The 19,589-nt window shown below is 33.9% G+C and overlaps 1 protein-coding gene across 1 annotated transcript in view; it reads right to left on the bottom strand.

Moving 5' to 3' along the window:
• The window catches only part of LOC111700471 (uncharacterized), a 59,041-nt gene that overhangs the window by 24,613 nt on the left and 14,839 nt on the right, over window positions 1–19,589 (bottom strand). The window contains exons 3-20 of the mRNA XM_023471388.1: window positions 16,504–16,594; window positions 15,787–15,841; window positions 15,396–15,455; window positions 14,785–14,884; window positions 11,196–11,275; window positions 10,888–11,009; window positions 10,682–10,789; window positions 6,979–7,084; window positions 4,328–4,416; window positions 4,002–4,076; window positions 3,646–3,703; window positions 3,326–3,395; window positions 3,046–3,083; window positions 2,820–2,942; window positions 2,228–2,308; window positions 1,163–1,235; window positions 560–630; window positions 244–397 (exon numbers count right to left, since the gene is read on the bottom strand). Of these exons, the coding sequence (XP_023327156.1) occupies window positions 244–397; window positions 560–630; window positions 1,163–1,235; window positions 2,228–2,308; window positions 2,820–2,942; window positions 3,046–3,083; window positions 3,326–3,395; window positions 3,646–3,703; window positions 4,002–4,076; window positions 4,328–4,416; window positions 6,979–7,084; window positions 10,682–10,789; window positions 10,888–11,009; window positions 11,196–11,275; window positions 14,785–14,884; window positions 15,396–15,455; window positions 15,787–15,841; window positions 16,504–16,594 (1,554 nt within the window). The remainder of the gene's footprint in view (window positions 1–243; window positions 398–559; window positions 631–1,162; window positions 1,236–2,227; window positions 2,309–2,819; window positions 2,943–3,045; window positions 3,084–3,325; window positions 3,396–3,645; window positions 3,704–4,001; window positions 4,077–4,327; window positions 4,417–6,978; window positions 7,085–10,681; window positions 10,790–10,887; window positions 11,010–11,195; window positions 11,276–14,784; window positions 14,885–15,395; window positions 15,456–15,786; window positions 15,842–16,503; window positions 16,595–19,589) is intronic.

Here is a 19,589-nt window from a genome sequence, read left to right as displayed (position 1 = left end):
CTAGTCTGTCATGGTTAATCCAATTTTCTATAACCAGCTTTTTACGCAGTTATAAGTAATGAGAAGTAAAAGTAAATATCCTGTTATTCTAATAACACAAGAAAAATGGGATCCACATTCATTACCAACTGACTCAATTCTTGCTCACCTAGGATGCCTTTTCAAAAATAGCAGAGGTACCCTTTAAAGGAACCTGTTTTTATTTCGGGAACACACCCTTTAAAAAGTTGATTATTTTCTAACCTGAAAGAGGGCGCTCAGCTAGACCTCCAAGGAGTAGATCTATATCTGTATGGTGCTGGTAAACCCCCTGGAGTAAAGCTATGTTCTCCTCTGTGATTGTGTTGTTCAGTCCGGAGAAACTATCAACATTCGGTAGACCACAGTATTCTCGAACCTACACACATTTTAAATCAATATTTAATTCAGTTTGGTGTGTCAGACATCTTGGTATTACTCAGAAGAGCTTTTGATGAAAAATGTTGCTTTTGCCACTCTTCTGTGTAAACTAGAGGATATACGAGGTAGCAAAGGCGCACCAGTATTTGTTTCCCTATACCTGAGTATATGTTGGAAGTCCATGATCTCTCCCAGCTTGGATTACATCAGCCATCTTGTCTTGCTGCAGATCTAGATAGATAGATAGATAGATAGATATATTTAAAGATAGATAGATAGTTAGTTAGTTCGTTAGAGAGAAAGATAGATATATACATAGATAGTTAGTTAGTTAGAGAGATAGATATAACGATAGATAGTTAGTTAGTTAGAGAGATAGATATAACGATAGATAGTTAGTTAGTTAGAGAGATAGATATAACGATAGATAGTTAGTTAGTTAGAGAGATAGATATAACGATAGATAGTTAGTTAGTTAGTTAGAGAGATAGATATAACGATAGATAGTACAAAAGATCGATCGATCGATACATAGTTAAACAGATAGATAGACAGATAGATAGACAGCTAGACAGCTAGACAGATTGATAGATATATAAGATACATATATAGATAGATAAATAGATAGAAAGATAGATATATAGATAGGTAGATATGTATACATATATATATATGTAGAAAGATATATATGTATATAGATAGATAGATAGATAGATATATAGAAAGACAGATAAATAGATAATTATGTAATTCATAAACTTACAGAACTTTGTGTTTGGAGCAATATTGAGATCAACCTTCTCAGCCTTGGTGTTTACCAGTCCAATCAGTAGTTCCTAGTCACCGGTATCATTATCATCATTGTTATCATTGTTATCATTTTTATTATTTTTATTATTATAATAAAACAAGACATTTGTTACTATTATCATTGTTATCATTATTACCATTGTTATTGTTATATTTAATAACATTATTTTTTTTGTGATATCGTCGATGTATATTTCAATACAATGAAGACGACTTTCTATTTCAATTTTCTATCAAGAGATACAAAAACATGCAAACAAAGATAAGTTGTCAATTTACAGTTTCTCTTTCTTTACTTTTGAAAAATGCGTGTTAGGGATCAAGGCATTATTAATAAAAAATCGTCTTCATTGTATTGATATAACCGCCGACCATTGTACTTATATGTTGTCTTTATCCAGATTTACGATAGAAAGAGAAGTAAACGAACAAGCCATGGCTGGTTCAAATACTTCTATTTTGTGACACCCAGATCAAATAAAACCAGAACACCCTGTATAAACCTTTCAAAGTGAGATGCATTCGGTTTCTACTATTTTATCATTAAACGGCGTTTTGGTTTTTAAACTTACGGAGTTTTCTTTTTATAATTTTAAATCTTAAAGACACAAAAGCTAAACAGAGAAAATGATAAAAGTTATACTCAAAAAGTCAAATTAAGATCGAAAGCCACAGCTTGCGGTCCTTATCACAGCTTGCGGTCCTTATCACAGCTTGCTGGGATAAGAACCGAGTATGAAATCAACGTGAAACCAGCGAATAAGAAGTAGTTCCCCCAGGCAGGGCTTGTTTAACTACTCCTCTCAAATAAAAGATTTCTAGCTGACTATTTGTTGAGCTAAGCAAGGGTAACTAATCCTGCAATTCTTCAAGGAAATCAAATTAAATTAACATGGAGGAGATAAAATCTTCTATCAAAATATTAATTTAAAACTTTGTTATAACAAGGTTAAATACGGTAGCAGCTGCACTGGGGGCGGGGCTTATTTTAGGTAAAGAGGGCGTGATTGTTAAGTACCTGTACAGTAGCTTGGTCATGGGCGGAGAAAGGGGCCCAGTAGGTGGAGTTGAATAAAACAGTTGATTTCTTCTCTCCACCCTAGGATACATTCTATTTATTCATTTTACAGTGGGACCCATAAAACTGTGGAATAGGAAGAAGATATTACAGCAATCGTATTTGATGTTGTTACGAAGCAAAAATAAATCAAAAATCAACAATTTCTGTGTTTCATTCTCGTTCAACTATTTAAAATCAAAGTTTAATTTTTACAGTCGTCTTCTTATTCCACAGTTTTATTAGTCCTGTCCTACTATGTATTACAAGGAAAGGATGAATATATTGCTTACTGGTGTATAGAAGGGTAAGCTAGAGGGTAGAAAGGAAAGGATGAAAGGATGAATATATTGCTTACTGGTGCATAGAAGGCTAAGCTGGAGGGTAGAAAGGAAATGATGAAAGGATGAATATATTGCTTACTGGTGTATAGAAGGCTAAGCTAGAGGGTAGAAGGGAAAGGATGAAAGGATGAATATATTGCTTACTGGTGTATAGAAGGCTAAGCTAGAGGGTAGAAAGGAAATGATGAAAGGATGAATATATTGCTTACTGGTGTATAGAAGGCTAAGCTAGAGGGTAGAAGGGAAAGGATGAAAGGTAGAACTGCATTCCCAACACTGTTAAGAGTAGTTGCAGGCAATTCATCGTTATATCCCATGTGGTAACCGTTTCCCTAGAAATAAATATATTAAAAATATGCGTTTCTTAAATTTTTTTTCATTTTTTAACTATTTTTTGCAAATCAAATACTTCTTCTAATTCAACGTTTGTTTTACCTTGGATTTAAGTTGAAATGTTTCAGTCAGAACTTCTCCTGTAAAAATATCAAAATCAAAATGGCAATCATTATTCAAATCAAAAATAAGGATTCTAGATGGCCTCCAGAATCCAAACCAAATATCATCTATTCAAGATGGCCAACAGAACCCAAACCAGACACATGAATTCAAGATGGCCACCAGAATCCAAACTAAATAAATAGGATGGAAATCAAAATCCAAACCAAATACATGTATTTAAAATGGCCACCAAAATCCAAACCAAATATATTATCACCTAGTATTGCGGGTAGGAACTCATTATAAGTTATATGTTGAATCTGCGCTCCAAGAATTTTCCTAGATTCCTAAATCACAGAAATAAATGTCATCAGTGTGTAATTCTTTTTTTGAGAAATGTTCTATTATACATTAAATAAAACACATTAGTCTATTCTGTAATATAACAAAGTGTAAATTACATAAATGTTATGTATAAAGAATGCTAAACTGTATGTTTGTGCAAAGCGTCAGAAGCATATATTTTAATGTACATATTTAAGCGTGAACGTACTCTATTGTACAATATATGAACAATGTATTGTACAAAGTACATACCTGGTACAGTGTTTCCTCGTCCCAATGTGGATTCACAGTTTCTAACAGAGAGGCAATTCTAAAAATATTTTAAATGATGATGTTATTCTTTTTCTACAGAGGGGTTCAAAAGAATTGCGGATTGTAGGGAGAAACTCGTTAGACGCAAGTTATGATTTTAGTTCAATAATCTTGAAACTCCGTTATTGTGCAGTATACACAAACCCATCTCACTAGTTGATTTTCACTTATAAAACTATTTGCTTTATAATAGCATCAAATATAAATAACATTGCTTTAAAGTTGTCTACCTATTTCACAATTTTATGAGTCCCACTATTTGTATTTCTTTAGATATGTATTGTACTGTACGGTACCTATTATGCTCTCTCACAAGTACAGTATGGAGAGAAGCTAATCCAGCATTAAAGTTTACTCGTTCATCACCAGATCTAGATATATTGATTAAAGTTTTAGTCAGCTTGTTCAGTCCTAGATCTATATGTGTTGATTCAAGTTTCAGTTAGCATTTTTATTCCTAGATCTAAATATTTTTATTCATCCCTAGTATCAAATAAATTGATTTATAAACCTTTTATGAATCTGAAATTCCTTTCTTCCCCTATGCCCAAAGAAACTAGAAAATCCCCCTTCCTCCCACGCCCCCCCCTCCCCCCACCTACACTGGAATGTGTTTATTAACCTGAGGCATTTAGAGGCGCTGCTATCTGGCTGTTCCGGTCTACAGTTCGGGTTGTAGTCGTCTTCCGGTAACAGATTACCAGCATCCACCTAGATATAGAGATACAGATACTTGATACTGAATACACACATACAGATACTAGAGAATACTGAATACGGGCATTCATATACTACAGGATACTGGATACAGACATTCAGATACTAGAGGATACTAGATACAGGCAAACAGATACTAGAGGATACTGGATACAGGCATACAGATACTAGGGGATACTGGGTATACACATACAGACATTAGAGGATACTGGATACAGGCATACAGAAACTAGGTGATACTGGATAAAGACATACAGATACTAAAGGATACTGGATACAGAAATACTGATACAAGAATACTGGATACAGACATACAGTTATTGAATACTGGATACACACATACAGATACTAGAGTATACTGGATACAGACATAAAGTTACTAGGGAAAACTGGATACACACGTGCAGATATTTGAGGTTACTGAATAAACACATACAGATACTGGGGGATACTGGATACAGACATACAGATGCTAGAGGATACAGGATACTGGATACGGACATACAGATACTAGATGATTCTGGATACAAATATACAGATACTGGATACTGAATACAGACATACAGATAAAAGAGGATACAGGATACAGACATACAGATAATAGAGTTTTCTGGATACAGACATATAGATTCTAGAGGATACTGGATACAAACATACAGATACTAGGATATAATGGATACACACATACAGATGCTAGAGTATACTGGAGACAGGCATAAAGATATTAAAGGATAATGGATATAGACATACAGATACCAGAGGAACCTGGATACAGACATACAGTTATTGAATACTGGATACACAAATACAGATACTAGAGGATACTGGATATCAGACATATAGATACTTAAGAATACAGAGCTGAAAACTTTAGAATGGTGGGTATCGGGATTAAGGCTTAATCCACTCTTTTTCTTAATCTGCAGATTAAATATTGATTGTTCTCCACTCATTTTTAATCTCCAGATTAATTATCCGATCAGGATTAAGTATACCCCCATTCAAAAGTTCCCATCTCTGGACACATACAAACATATACTAGAGTATACTGGATATAAACATACAGATATTAGAGGATACTGGATACAGACATACAGGTACTAGAGGATAGTGGATACAGAAAATGCAAGTTAAAAGATAAAATATAGCATTGAAACAAATAGACAGTCATAGAAATAGAAAGAGATATAGACAGCGAAACAGAAATTAAAACAGACATATGTAGAAACAGACAGTGAAACACACAGAGAAAGAGTCAAATAAACAGAGATAGACCGGGAAACTGAGAAAGAAGCTGATATAGAAATAGACAGAAAAAAGACAGAGAAACAGAAAGAAAAACAGACAGAGAAAAAGATAGAGAAACAGACAGAGAAACAGACAGAGAAGAAGATAGAGAAACAGACAGAGAAGCAGACATTTAAACAGACAGTGAAACACACAAAGAAAAAGAGAAAGGAAGGCACAGAGAAACAGACAGATATAGAACCTGATAGACCGACAAACAGACAAAGATATGACAGATAGACCGGCAAAATGAGAAAAAAGCTGATATAGAAACAGACAGAAAAACTGAGAGAAAAACTGACAGAGTAATAGACAGAGAAACAGACAGAGAAACAAAAAACGAAAAAGATAGAGAAACAGACAGAGAAACAGACAATGAATTAGACAGAGAAACAGACAGAGAAACAGACGAGAGAAACAGACGAGAGAAAAAGACAGAGAAAAAGGCAGAGAAACAGACAGATAAACAGACAGATAAACAGACAGATAAACAGACAGAGAAACAGACAGAGAAACAGACAGAGAAACAGAATGAGAAACATACAGAGAAACAGACAAAGAAACAGACAGAGAAAAAGATAGAGAAAAAGATAGAGAAACAGACAGAGAAACAACAAAGAAACAGACAGAGAAAAAGATTGAGAAACAGACAGAGGAACATACAAGAGAAAAAGACAGAGAAATAGCCAGAGAAACAGACGGAGAAAAAGATGGAGATACAGACAGAAAAAAAACAGAAAAAGAAACGGGCAAAGAAACAGTCAGAGATATAACCAGACATACAGAAAAACAGACGGAGAAGCTGAAAGAGAAGAAGACAGAGAAACAGACAGAAAAATAGACAGAAAATAAGATAGGAAAACAGATAAAGATATAGTCAGAGAAACAGAAACAGACAGAGAAACAGACACAGAAACAGACAGAGAAATAGACAGAGAAACAGGCAGAGAAACAGACAGAGAAACAGACAGAGAAACAGACAGAGAAACAGACAGGAAGCAGACAGAGAAACAGACAGAGAAACAGACAGAGAAACAGACAGAGAAACAGACAGAGAAACAGAGAGAGAAACAGACATAGAAACAGACAGAGAAACATACGGAGAAACAGACAGAAACATAGACAAAGAATAAGATAGAAAACAGATAAAGATATAATCAGAGACACAGAAAAAGAAACAAACAGAGTAACAACCAGAGAAACAGAGAAGCAGACAGAGAAGAACAGAAGCAGACAGAGAAGAACAGACAGGAAATGACCATATTTTACCTTGAGGAATCCCCCGTCGAACTCTCTGAGTTTATCAGCTGATTCTGGTGTTGAACCATAGATAGCGCTCCCGTCAATAAATGCAGTTGCAAAGTTCATTTGTTCCCTAAAAAAAGAAAAATACATTTTTCTTATGCGGCTTTTTTCAGAGGCATACACAGGAATTTCTCTTAGGGTGGGGCTCCGGGAACTTCAGCACCCGTTGGGGCCTGAAAACCCTCTGGAAATCAATGATTTTACTAATCCAGTGGGGGGGGGGGCTGAGCCCCATAGCCACCACTCCCCTGTGTAGGTGTACCCCTCTGGCTAGTTTTGCTCTCAATGTTAACAAACTGCTTAAAATTCTTCCTTTTCAACTAGGCAACATCATGATATCAATAAAAACATAAAAATAATCTTTTTGTTCTCACATTCCGGCTTCTGAAAGAAATAGAAAGGTCATATCAAATAAGTGTTTTTGTTAAGGACATATCATCAAAAATAAATTGAATTTTATCCCCCTCCCTCTCCTGGTGTGTGTCAAGGCAATACTTTGGTGCCTCAATTTGATCTCGGGCCCAAATATTTAAATCCCCATTAGAGGAAAGAGGGTTAAATATGCAGGAATGACAAGGTCGTGGGCCCGGGAATATCTTTAAAATCCAAAATATATTTTAATTATTAATTTTGAGAGTAAACATTAACAAATGATTAATTAGTATTTCAGGCGGTCAGAAATGCAACATTAAATGCAGTCTCTAAATAAATAATCATTGGCGCCAGGAGTCCAAACTCTTTAAATGGAAAGGAATTAAAAATATTTGAAGATAACAACCGCTAGTTAACACTTTTTGCTCTTTACACACTACACAGCAAACTGACAACCTCTGTCAACCAACCATGCATTGCCTCGTATAAAAAAGCTAATTAATATCTAAATAAAGAAAAATGGGTAAATTTTCAGTTATTCTAAAGTGAAATTAATAAAAAACTTAGAATAATGAAACGACAACTCGTAAAACTTACAGATTGTCATTTTTTAAAACCTTTAATTAGACCCAAAAATAACTCAAGAAAAGCATTCTTTACATTTTCGAGTTTTGTTTACACATTTTTTACATTTTACATTTTTTACATTTTTTTACTGTATTATCAAATATCATAATATATATTAACAAAATAAGGCAAAAACAGTTTTTATAAGTTTAATTAACCATAAAATTAAATACCGGAATTAGATTTTCGTATTTGGTGAACAAATTGAGTCTCTAACACTGGGCAACAGTTAAAGATATAATTCTAACTAATTAAGATTTTTATCTCAATGATAAATGTTTTTAGACCTTTCTTGAACTAGGTGCCCACTCAGTGATAAATGTATATGTATTCAATCAGGAATCCGGAATGGGATTTAACAAAGCAAATAAGTTTCAGGTAACATTTTTTCAACTTTGACAAGAATAATATCTTGATTTTTTTTATTTTTAAATAAAATTAAAGGGTTAAGTAGATGGTGTGGAAAAGATAAAAAATAAACTATTTGACTGAAATGTTGCCTTTTTTAGATATTTTGATATCATAATTGTATTAACAAAACTTTCAGAAAACTTACGGAGGGGGCGGGGGGACATTCGCCCCCCCTGAATTTGGAATTTTTTGTTCCTATTTTCAGAATAGCTTCTCAAAAGCATGCTTAAGGGAAAGAAACCCTAGTGCAAAACAGGAAAAATATCTGTCTTAAACTATAATGTGTGAAAAGTTAAAAATCTGGTTTTTTAGTCTGTAGTCATTAATTTTGACTCTTTTTTAGTCTTTTAAGTCAAAAAAAAATTTAAAATCTCAAGAAAAATCTTTAAAATTATTTACTTTTGATTTTACATTTAAGATTCTGATTGTTCAACTGTAAAGGTTTTTGATTTCTATTTATCATTTAGACCCCCCCCCCCTCCTCCTCCTCGAAATAAATGAACTTCCAAATATTCTGAGATTTACAAAGTCTGATAAGATCAATGATGGTGAATTCAACTATTTCCAAATTATTTCCTGATTCTCGCTGTATAATTGCATCTGATGCTATTAAATGTTAATGTCTGGACGGTGATGTATTCACGAACCCAAAATGTTTGTTGCCCGCGTATACAATTCTCCATGAAGGTTTACCAGGGCCCAAGGCCACGAAACGGAACTCAGGGTCTCGCCAGTCAGCTGATCTCCGCGTACACTATGTCTATGCCTACAGCTGATGTGGGGTCAAAATGTTCATAAACATCCTTGCAGCTCTTATCATTTGCATAAATGAGCCATTATATAAACAAATCAATATTTATTTTACCAAGCAAATAATTCACTCAAGTGAGGAAGGAAGAATGAAAACAGTAATTTGGTTTCAATGAAAATCCAGACTATACTGAGTACTGACCATTGCTGCTAGGACTGCTAGACCTGCATGGCCAAATAATAACCCATGATTCACTATAGTTTAACAACTATGTATCGTCTGGAAAGTTCGATGATTCATGGTGCAAGGAAGATACATTAGGAACCTCCACAACTTTGTTAAATTGAGTACTGAAGTTTCTGGGAGTAATGTAGTAAATAACAAAGCGCTATTCAGAATGGGTCGCACACTGCAGTACAGTGTGTTTGTAAACAAATATATGAAGGTTCCTGGTGTTTCTTACTTGAAAGTAAGCTTCATTCTTATTTCAGCAATTAGCTGCAGGAATGTTTTTTTTTTATAATAATGAAGTTAAAAGTAATAAACATCTTGTTTTAGTGGTTTAAGGTAATAATACATTCATTATATTCCTGCATATACTGCAAAGTGCAAATGTCTAGAGTTTGAAGATCTGCGAATTAGGAGACTTGCAACTTTATTGAAGATACGAAAAGTTAGTGGCATCAGATAATTGGTTTAAATCTCCTACATACACCCCCTCTTCTTCCCTCCCGTCTTCAAAGCTGGAATTTGTGTAGATTTGTTAAATTAGAATGATTGTTTATAATTGCAGGATATCAAGATATGGTCCAGATTCTCAATGCAGTCGTTTCTGCATCAACAAGCATAAATGCCTGATTCTGGCAATACAAAAAATTACCGAAAAAAGGTATTTTTAAACCCGTGCTTCCTCAAATTTTACTGATTTTGTCTTGGACAATTTAACTAAGTTATATTGCCCTCCCGGCCCACTTCAACCCCCCTAGCCCCCCTCCCTGCCCCCATTTCTCCCGTAGAACCTTGTTCCGTGTTTCAGATCTCGTCCCCGATAAGATGCATTTTCAGCTATTTTATGAACATTTTCAAGTTCTAAAAGTTGCCAACCTTAGGTTTTCATAATTTAGTAACCAATCCCACCCTTCACAAGAAAAAGATATACATAAATAAATATATATATATATATATATAATAGTGCCTGTTAATAGGTTAACTATCATAATTGACTGTTATTGCATTTAGTGCATCTAGTGGTTATTATTTTTCACCATGCATCTATTTATATGTGAATATGCCTTTTCTGAATCGACTGGGCATTCATTTTTCGGCATAGCTCAAATTACCCCTCAGAGGATTTAAAAATGTCACTCATAAGTTAAGAAGTCATGAGATAATTTGATTATACTTTTTCAAAAGAAATTCTCAATTATACCAGAAAAATCTTCGAAAATTCTAGTGTTACTGCATAAACTTGGAACAGTTTATTTTTAAGAAACAACATAGACCTACCTTGGGCCAAGCTGACAACCCGGCTTCAATCCAATGGCAGATCTGACATATGCTTGACAGGTAAAATTTGACATCATGATCTGAAGACACTCCTTATGCTCTTCAGTTCTAGATAAACGATTAATTAATGTGTATATAATTTAAGATTAAAATTTTTAAGTAAATCAATGATGACCACATTCTTTCAAACCATGTTTAGTTTTTACCTGGAGATCGGATCACAGCAGTCAGCATACCCTGAGATTGGTAGAGTGTAGGAGACATCATGCCATACCATCTGACCCCAGATTGCGGTCAGCGCAGTAAGATGTTCATGAGGAACACTTCGCTACAGAAAAAGAATAATTAATAATCAGTCACAGATGCCGAAATGGTGTCGACTGTCGAGAAAATATGAAAAGAATGATGATGAATTCTTCTGATAATGTACTGTTTAATGTAATTTGTAATGTTAAAATAAAATTTTCATTCGAATAAAATAAAAAAGGATGTAATCTAAAGAAGAATTACTTACTTGAGGGAGGAGCATGGATGACACATAAAGTGCATCTGGAAGGTGTCCAGTAGACCCTGATTCACGGGGTGTTCCAACACCTAGTAACAAAATAGTTTTGTTTTGGGTTGAATAAGGCTAAAATTTGGAGTTTTTATAAAAAAGTGTTTATTTTTTTTTACCTAAACATCGAAATCATCGGCTTAAAGTGTTTTTGTCAAAAGCTTAAGATAAAATGTTTGCCATCGGAATCCAAAGATGAAAGAAAATTAAACATTTTTTACAATCATAACTATTGTAGAACAAAGTTGAATATTAGGATCCTGACTAATAAACACATGAATTTGAAATAAGGAGTACTATAAATACTTTCTTAATTATGTTGCCAATAACTGGGTGTGACGATGGAAGTTAATAAATGAGCCTGTTTAGATTGTCTAATTTATAAGGTGTTGCAGAAGCAATATTTCATAAGATCTTGTTCTAAGATTATGGTATTTCTAAACACAGTTGCAAGATTAGAAGTGCCATTTCAATGATTCTAACGCAGTGATATAATTATTGTTATTATATGTTACAACTGTATATACGTATATTTATATATATGAGTCAAAGTCAATTATGTACATAGTAAATAAAATACGGATTTAGTTTAAGTTATAAAAAATATAAAGTAATACTACCATTAACATTATCTTCATCCCTATTTCATTTATCAAATGCTGTCAGTTTTGATGAGGAAAAATTACAAATCATAAGTTTTTTGGAACTACCCTTTGTTTTTGCTTCCTGCTGTCATATGTAAGTTTATGTTGTGGTATATGTATCCCAAGTATGTGTTTGAGTATTCTAAACTCGTTGCATTGTAACCAATGATGTAAATGCTTCCTAAAAAGAGTTGCATAGTGCATCTTAATCTGTTGTATGAACATCATGACAAAAACAAGATTTTTGGCATTAAAGGGACTGTATACGTTATTTTAATTGATAAAGTGGCATGATCGATTAAGAACAGTACCCTTTAAGTCTTTCTCTGAGCAAGGAGGTGTTTTATAACTAGAGTGGAACAATCGTATTCTTATTTCACAGCTTTAACCCAACCTAACCCAACCTAACCTAACCTAACCTACATATTAAATTGTAAGGTATCATTCTAATTTGTTATCCAGCTATTCTATAATATCTTTTAAACTTATTCGACAACCACCGACCAATGGAAAAAATCAAAAGTCCAACTTGGTGTACATTTAAGTACAGTTATATAAACTGAAACAGAAGAAGAAAATGAAAAAAGAATTAGTCCTTCTCCCATACCCTAAACTACCGACAGTCCCACTACAAACTGGACAGAAGGAGAAAGTCAAATTTATTATTATCATTATTTCCCAACGGATGCAGAGCTCCCCAGGGGAAAAAAATTTAATCCCCCCCTGGAAAAATTCCTCACTACCCCTCTGCTGCTATAATGAAGGGGTATCCCCATATCCCCGTATTCCCGTGTACTCGCACTTGTATCTTCTTTCCTATAGTCTACTAGTTCAAATATGTTTCCTGTCTCATGCAGCATGCTTTAAACTTGGCCTTGCAGCTTATACAGGACCACATTAAACCATACATCAAGTATGTAGTAAACACCTACTCCATAACAAGTTCTCGAAACATATCTATCCAGGTCCGATATGTCCGCTATTAAAGTCAACCAGCACACAACCTACCTGGCTCTAAATGTCACACAGGGACACAAGCGTAGCTACAAATCAATGACAAAGGCCCGGAGACACTTCAAAGGTGGCCCAATCTCAATAGTTGATACATAATTTTCATAATTATGTAGATCACTGTGATCCTTTATCTATTTGTTCAAATACTATTTAAAAGAAATTCTATTTAATATTAATTTAAACTTCTTCAATCTTTTTTATTTATCCTAGTTATTATAGAAATTATATAAATCCAAAACTTATTTTCTAAAAAAATCAGATAAATCCTAACCTATTGATCATCCAATCATCCAAATAAAATATGTTCCAACAACAATTCCAAAAGATTATTAAAAACAATTTTTATTAATACCATTTTATCCTAAATGCAAGCGACATAATTGCGGTAAGAAATGTGAACTCTAGTTATGTAAAGTTTCAGTTATGTAATCGAATATTTATGTAAACTGTCTGATGCATGGTTATATAAACTAATAGTTATGTAAAGTTATGGCTTATCTATTATCTAATGAGTAAATTGTAAATAAACTATATGTAAACTGGTGGCAGTTTACGATACCGTTCCATTCAACAGTTCAAATCTCTTTACATTTCTGACCAACCAACAGGAACCGAAGATAGATAGATAGAAATATATTTATAATAGATAGATAAATTCTTAAAGAGGACAGCAGCTTTCGGAGTTTTGTAATTTTGAATATTTTCAGAAATTTGCTCAAACTCATTCGTCGTCCCTTTGCCCTTTCCAACCCTTAAACTTCACCTTTTCCTAGTCCTCTACTCCCTTTCCAACCCTTATAGTGCGCCCTTTCCTAGTCTTCTACTCCCTTGCCAACACCTATACTCCACCCTTTCCTAGCCGTCTACTCCCTTTACAATGCCCCTCTCTTTCATAGTCCTCTTTCCCCATACCCCATAGGGAAAGGTCCAATTATTGACGAATTTATTTTTCAAGGTAATCTATTCATTCATCCTGTTATCCCTTAATTGATCCTTTTATTGTTACATTCAATCATTCATTCACTTTTCTAACAATTATGCTATTCCATCCCATAGAAAACATTTGTAAATACCTCACGATATTTTGTTCCCACCGTGTCAAAACATCCACATTTTATTTCTATCTTTAATACTTTTCCGGCATTTAATACAGGGAGGTTCAAACAACATTTGATATAATGTAGAATTATTACGGACCTATTAAACCTTGTTGACATTTGGCCTTAAAAATATGTTTAATTCTGTCAATTTTATTCCTCTTCCCTGCCCCATAAATTCAAAACTTTTTGCAATTGAAAATAATCTTTTTTTAATCAGAAAAAAACTGAAAATCTTCTTTATTAATTTATTCCGACGAAGGTTTAGAGAGAACCGTTGCAAATCGGACATGCATTGATCTGCAGCTCTTTAAATGGAGAGTCACATTAAATTACGTCTACTGTCCCTTTAAAGGACTTTTTAATAACCATCATCGTTTAAAAATCTAATTTTGATATATATTCTTTGAATTAATTCTAGCTTAATGAAGTACACAAAGTATGTTAAATATTTTCCCGAAGGTTTATTCCCAATTGCGGCAACTTTCCGAGGGTATTTTTCGAAGTGGCAAGTGCAATTTCCCAAGCGGCATCTTCCCAAGTCTGTCCTAGCCGCAGCGATCGACCCCCTTGCCTTTTCTATCCGCAGCGCTGGCACCTAACCCATTCTAGCCGTAGCGATCGACCCCACTGCGGCGCCTCAGAAGGCCTAACCTATAAGCTTTGGGAATTTGCCGCTTGGGAAAGTGCACATTTGGGAAATTGCCACTTGGAAAATTGTCACTTAGGAAGTCGCCCTTGGGAAATGTCTTTGTAAAAATACCTAACAACTCACAAAGTACATTAACTTACCGTCTTCGTACATAGGCTGCAGTACACGGAGATATGCTGCACCAGTGATTCCCCAGGTTGGGTTCTTCACGTTATTACACTCTGCGTTGATAGTCCGGTACTGTACAGTAGTTTCATTCAAATTTTTTTCGCTTCAAACTTTTGCCTCTTTAAAAGAAATGTTCGCAAAAACTGAATAAGGTGTTTCAGATAGAAACATTCCATTAACAAAGACAGTAGAATGAATTTAAAGTCTGTCTGCTGAATTTATAAAGTAAAGTGGCATGTTATATTCACATTGGGATCCTGTATACATTTGTCTGAAAAAGAATGATCGTGATATTGCTTTTTTTTCTAACTGAAAAATTAAATGACTTCAGAAACGATGGGTTTTTTTTCGCACGGAGAATGCAGTGTACAATTAAGCTTTCAGCTGGAAAAATTGGGATATCTCCTTCTTCAGGTACCGTTCTCAACCGTTCTCAGTCTGTTAAAATAAAGTTTTGTTGCCTCCCTCCCCTTCTTCAAGGGACTTACCCCCCTCCCTCTTCCAAGTGGCGTGCCCCTCCTCCCCTCCTATCTTATTTGTTTATTTTTTAGCTATTCAATCATTTTCTATATTTGAAATGTTCCTTGTGAGGGAAACAGAATGCAGATTCAAGATCAGGACACATCTCAGACAACATGGTTTCCTAAATATATATTTTTTAATATATTGGGTTTCCTGGTTTCCAGAGACAAGGTTTCCAGAGATAAGGTTTCCTACAGTCAGATATGGTTTCCTGAAGATGAGGTTTCCTAAAGACAAGGTTTCCTAGCGACAAGGTTTCCTAGCGACAAGGTTTCCTTGAGTCAAGGTTTTCTAGATATAAGGTTTCCTGGAGACAAGGTTTCCTAGAGACCAGGTTTCCTAGATGCAAGGTTTCCTAGAGACAAGGTTTCCTAGAGACCAGGTTTCCTAGAGAAGACGAGTTTGAAAGGAAAAGATTCGTTGGAATAATATTCTGAGAATGCATCACTGACCTGTATTGGCAGAACCTTCATTTTAGATCCAACTTCCCAGGGGGGTAAAGAGTATCTGAAACAAAAGAAATTACAACAATTTGATAAAATGTAAAAAATAAAGTATGTATTATAGCACATGTTGTAATTAATAATATTAATGATAAAAACAATAATAAAAGCATGTTAACGTGTAGTGTACAAATTAATGAAATCAGTTTGAAATATATTTAATTTCATAAGATATACATCAATGATAATATAATTCAAAATTAACATTTATAAGTCCGATAAAAATGATTCAAAGATTATTAATTGTAAGACGGATAAAAATGGTTCAAAGAACAACAACTATAAGACGAAAAAAAATGGTTCAAAGAACAACAACTATAAGACGTAAAAAAATGGTTCAAAGAACAACAACTATAAGATGGATAAAAATGGTTCAAAGAACAACAATTATTAGACGGATAAAAATGATTCAAAGAACTAAAATTATAAGGCGGATAAAATGATTCAAAGACCTACATTCTACAAGTATAAGACGGATAAAAAATAATTCAAAGAACTACAATCATAAGGCGGATATAAATTATTTAAAGCTTAAAAATTATAAGAAATGATTCAAAGATAAACATTTAAAAGACGGATAAAAATGATTAAAAAATCAACAATTATAAGACGGATAAAAATGATTCAAAGTTCGACAATTACAAGACGGATAAAAATCATATTTACTTGTTAGTGAGGGTCCTAGTGACCTCTTCTATAAGAAGAGCAGCTAAAGTAACATTTCTTGTCGCTTTCTTCGGCAAAATTCTCTTATCTCCTAAGAAAAATTTAATTATAAATAAATTTGAGTTTATTATCTCATCTATTCCTTTACACGGCTTAGGGTATATGAAAACATCAATAAAAGCATTTTCATCTTTGTAAACCCCGTCAAGTTCTTGTATAATCTCCCCCCTTCATCTCTTATCTTTAAACATAACTCTTATATTTCACATATGCCTTCTTTTTTTTTAAGCCTCAGATTAACTTGTGGGTTTCCCCCTCTCTATTCTCTTCCTCATACCTCTTTTTCCCCTTGCCTACATCTTGCCCCCCCCTTTTTTCATGCTTATTATACAGATTTTTAAATAGGAAATTTCCAGGGCAAAAACTGAGAAAAAAATGGAATGATTTTTCTTTTACAAAATTCGGAACGTATTCTATATTCATATCTTACTGAACTATTCCGCCTCCCATTTGAAACGCAATCTACAATAACGATTTTTTGCATGAAACGGTTCCTGCTGAAAGAGTTGATAGATTGCTGAATATTTGTGATCAATTTCGGAAAAAAATCATCTTTGTTCAATAACCTGAAGAATATTCTATGCAAAGGTTCCGCATGCCTGGATAATTTGCCAGCTTGCATAAGGATATTATTGCAAGATTTCCTGTTCATCGTTATCTGATAAAGTTATGCAAAGTTATCTTTATTAAAAAGATTATTTAGCAAGGAACTAATTACTCGCCCGAAGGGGACTGTCGTGTTAATTAAAAAAGACTTTTGATTAAAAGAAGACATGTCCGATTCACAATGGTATCCTTTAAACCTTTATTTAATAACAACTATGGAAGCAGTCGTTAGAGAAACCACATTGGAAAATAATTAATTTTTACTTTTTAGATCGGACGAATCTTTGTTTGTCTGTTCGTTGGTTGTGTGTCCAATCATGACTTTGAACTCCTTGGCCAATTTGCCTCAAACTTTGATGGAGGAACCCGAAAGAACCACAGGAATGTTCTGAGCTTGGAATAAAAATTCCAAGGGTTGAATTTTATAGGAAAAGTTTTGTCTCCAGTTAAAGCTGGGTTCCCAAGCTAATGGATTATAGAATTCTACGCAATATGATTGTAAAAGGAGCCAAGAATTTAAGAAATGTCAAATATTTGAGACAAAATTAAAATGTGGAATGTTGGTTTAAGTAAAGAATAAGATCTACGGGCAACAGTATCCTGGTGTGAGCCCTAAAGGTCGTAAATATATCCTCCCTTGGACTTAAAAAACTACTTCTTTAAACTGAAAAAGTTAAAGTACTGTAAATCCTGGTCACACAGGTCTTAAATTACAATTTTTAATATTTGAAAAGAAATATTTGAAATCCCAAAAATTGCACTTGATCCAACAGTGTGCTGCAGTTCTTGAGATCGAGAGAATTTAAGAAAAATAGTTAATTTCATTTTGTTTGTTTGTTTGTAAATATTTCATGGATTACGATTAAAAGTTCTTCGTGTTTTAGTTCTATGTTGTCTGCATTGCGATTTTTACGATGTACATATATGTTCTCCAAAATCGTTTTTTCCTATTAACTAATATATTTTTTTAATTATTCGTGATATCATTAGCTAGTTAGCTCTCTGAATAAATATTCAGATGTTAATATAAACATTCTTGATCTAAAATGACAAATATCAAGCATAGATATAAAATCCTAAACCACACATGATTATATTAAAGCCCACATAATCGTATCATGTATCTAGTAGCATAAAAAACTCAAAAATGGTAGAATTTTAGGCCATCAGGCCATTATCAACCTAAGACCAAGAATAAGAAACAACACTAATTAAGATAACTTACACTGCTTAAATTCTCTTTCAGAAAGATAAAATTTCTAGATCAGAATTTTGTTATAAACCTACAGGACAAAATTTGAAGAATGCCTTTCTGCCTAGATTTAGGCTGTTAGATTTGGACTGCATACATTGTTGCATTCTTTGGCAAAAGATTAATGAGCAGAGGCGCATACCCGGAGCCAGGGGTGGTACAAGGGATCCTAACCCCCATCCCCCTATATTTCATTACGGGGTGGGGACTCATTACGGGGTGGGGACTACCCCCTTCCTCTTAACTGCATATATAGATAAAATTCTCTATTCCGTGGCAAGAAAATTTCTAAAAATCCTGTATATTGTCATCAGTATTCATCAAACTCACATCATTTACATTTTTACAATTTAACAATAGGAGACTAAACTTTATCTTCATGACTGGACTTTGTTAGGTGTTTTCTTTGATTAAAAGCAAAATAAAACAACTTGTACAATTTTACAATTTTTGGACATCTACAATATGTAGTTTTGTACTGTTGTTTTGGTTTAATATTGCCAAAGGGGGGGGGGTTGTCAAATTCTCCCCTTACCGTCCCCTTGACTGGTCATATATATATATGTATATTATAAATATCTTTTTGTGTCTTTTGGCACCTGCATCGAATGCATTTCGGAATGTTAGATTTAATTATGAGTCGTTAATCAAGTTCGTCTGAACATGTGCAGTCATTTATCATTCAATTCAGGCCGAAATTTGGTAGGCAGTATCTACATGAACTTTTCAGGAACCATTGACAGTACAAAGGGTACTAGTAGTACAGATAGTACTTTAGTGTTTAGATTGTACCAAAAGTACAGAAATCATGAATTGATTTAATTTTTCACAGAATTATAAAAAACTTAAAGTTTAAGAATTTATAAAAAGCATTCCCTCCTCCATTCCTCTGATCTCCCTTATACCCCTAGTTACCCCCTGCCCTTAACACTCTCCCCCCCCCCGACCCTTTTAAACAATATGTTTGGCCAGCTAACGTACATATAAAGATATTTTAGGTTGAATTAATTGGTGAAAAAAAGTTTAATGTTTAAATATTTCCACACTCGGTGGTTTATTCTTCCAACGACCTTTGAGTGAAAAACAAACAGATTTGTTGTCAAAACAAACAGTTTAGTGAAATCCAGCGTTTTAAATAGACGGATATACATATTGATCATTTATACTA

This window comes from Eurytemora carolleeae, unplaced genomic scaffold (genome assembly GCF_000591075.1).
Source record: "Eurytemora carolleeae unplaced genomic scaffold, Eaff_2.0 scaffold400, whole genome shotgun sequence".
Taxonomy (NCBI): domain Eukaryota; kingdom Metazoa; phylum Arthropoda; class Copepoda; order Calanoida; family Temoridae; genus Eurytemora; species Eurytemora carolleeae.
This window is presented reverse-complemented; position numbering and strand designations above follow the sequence as displayed.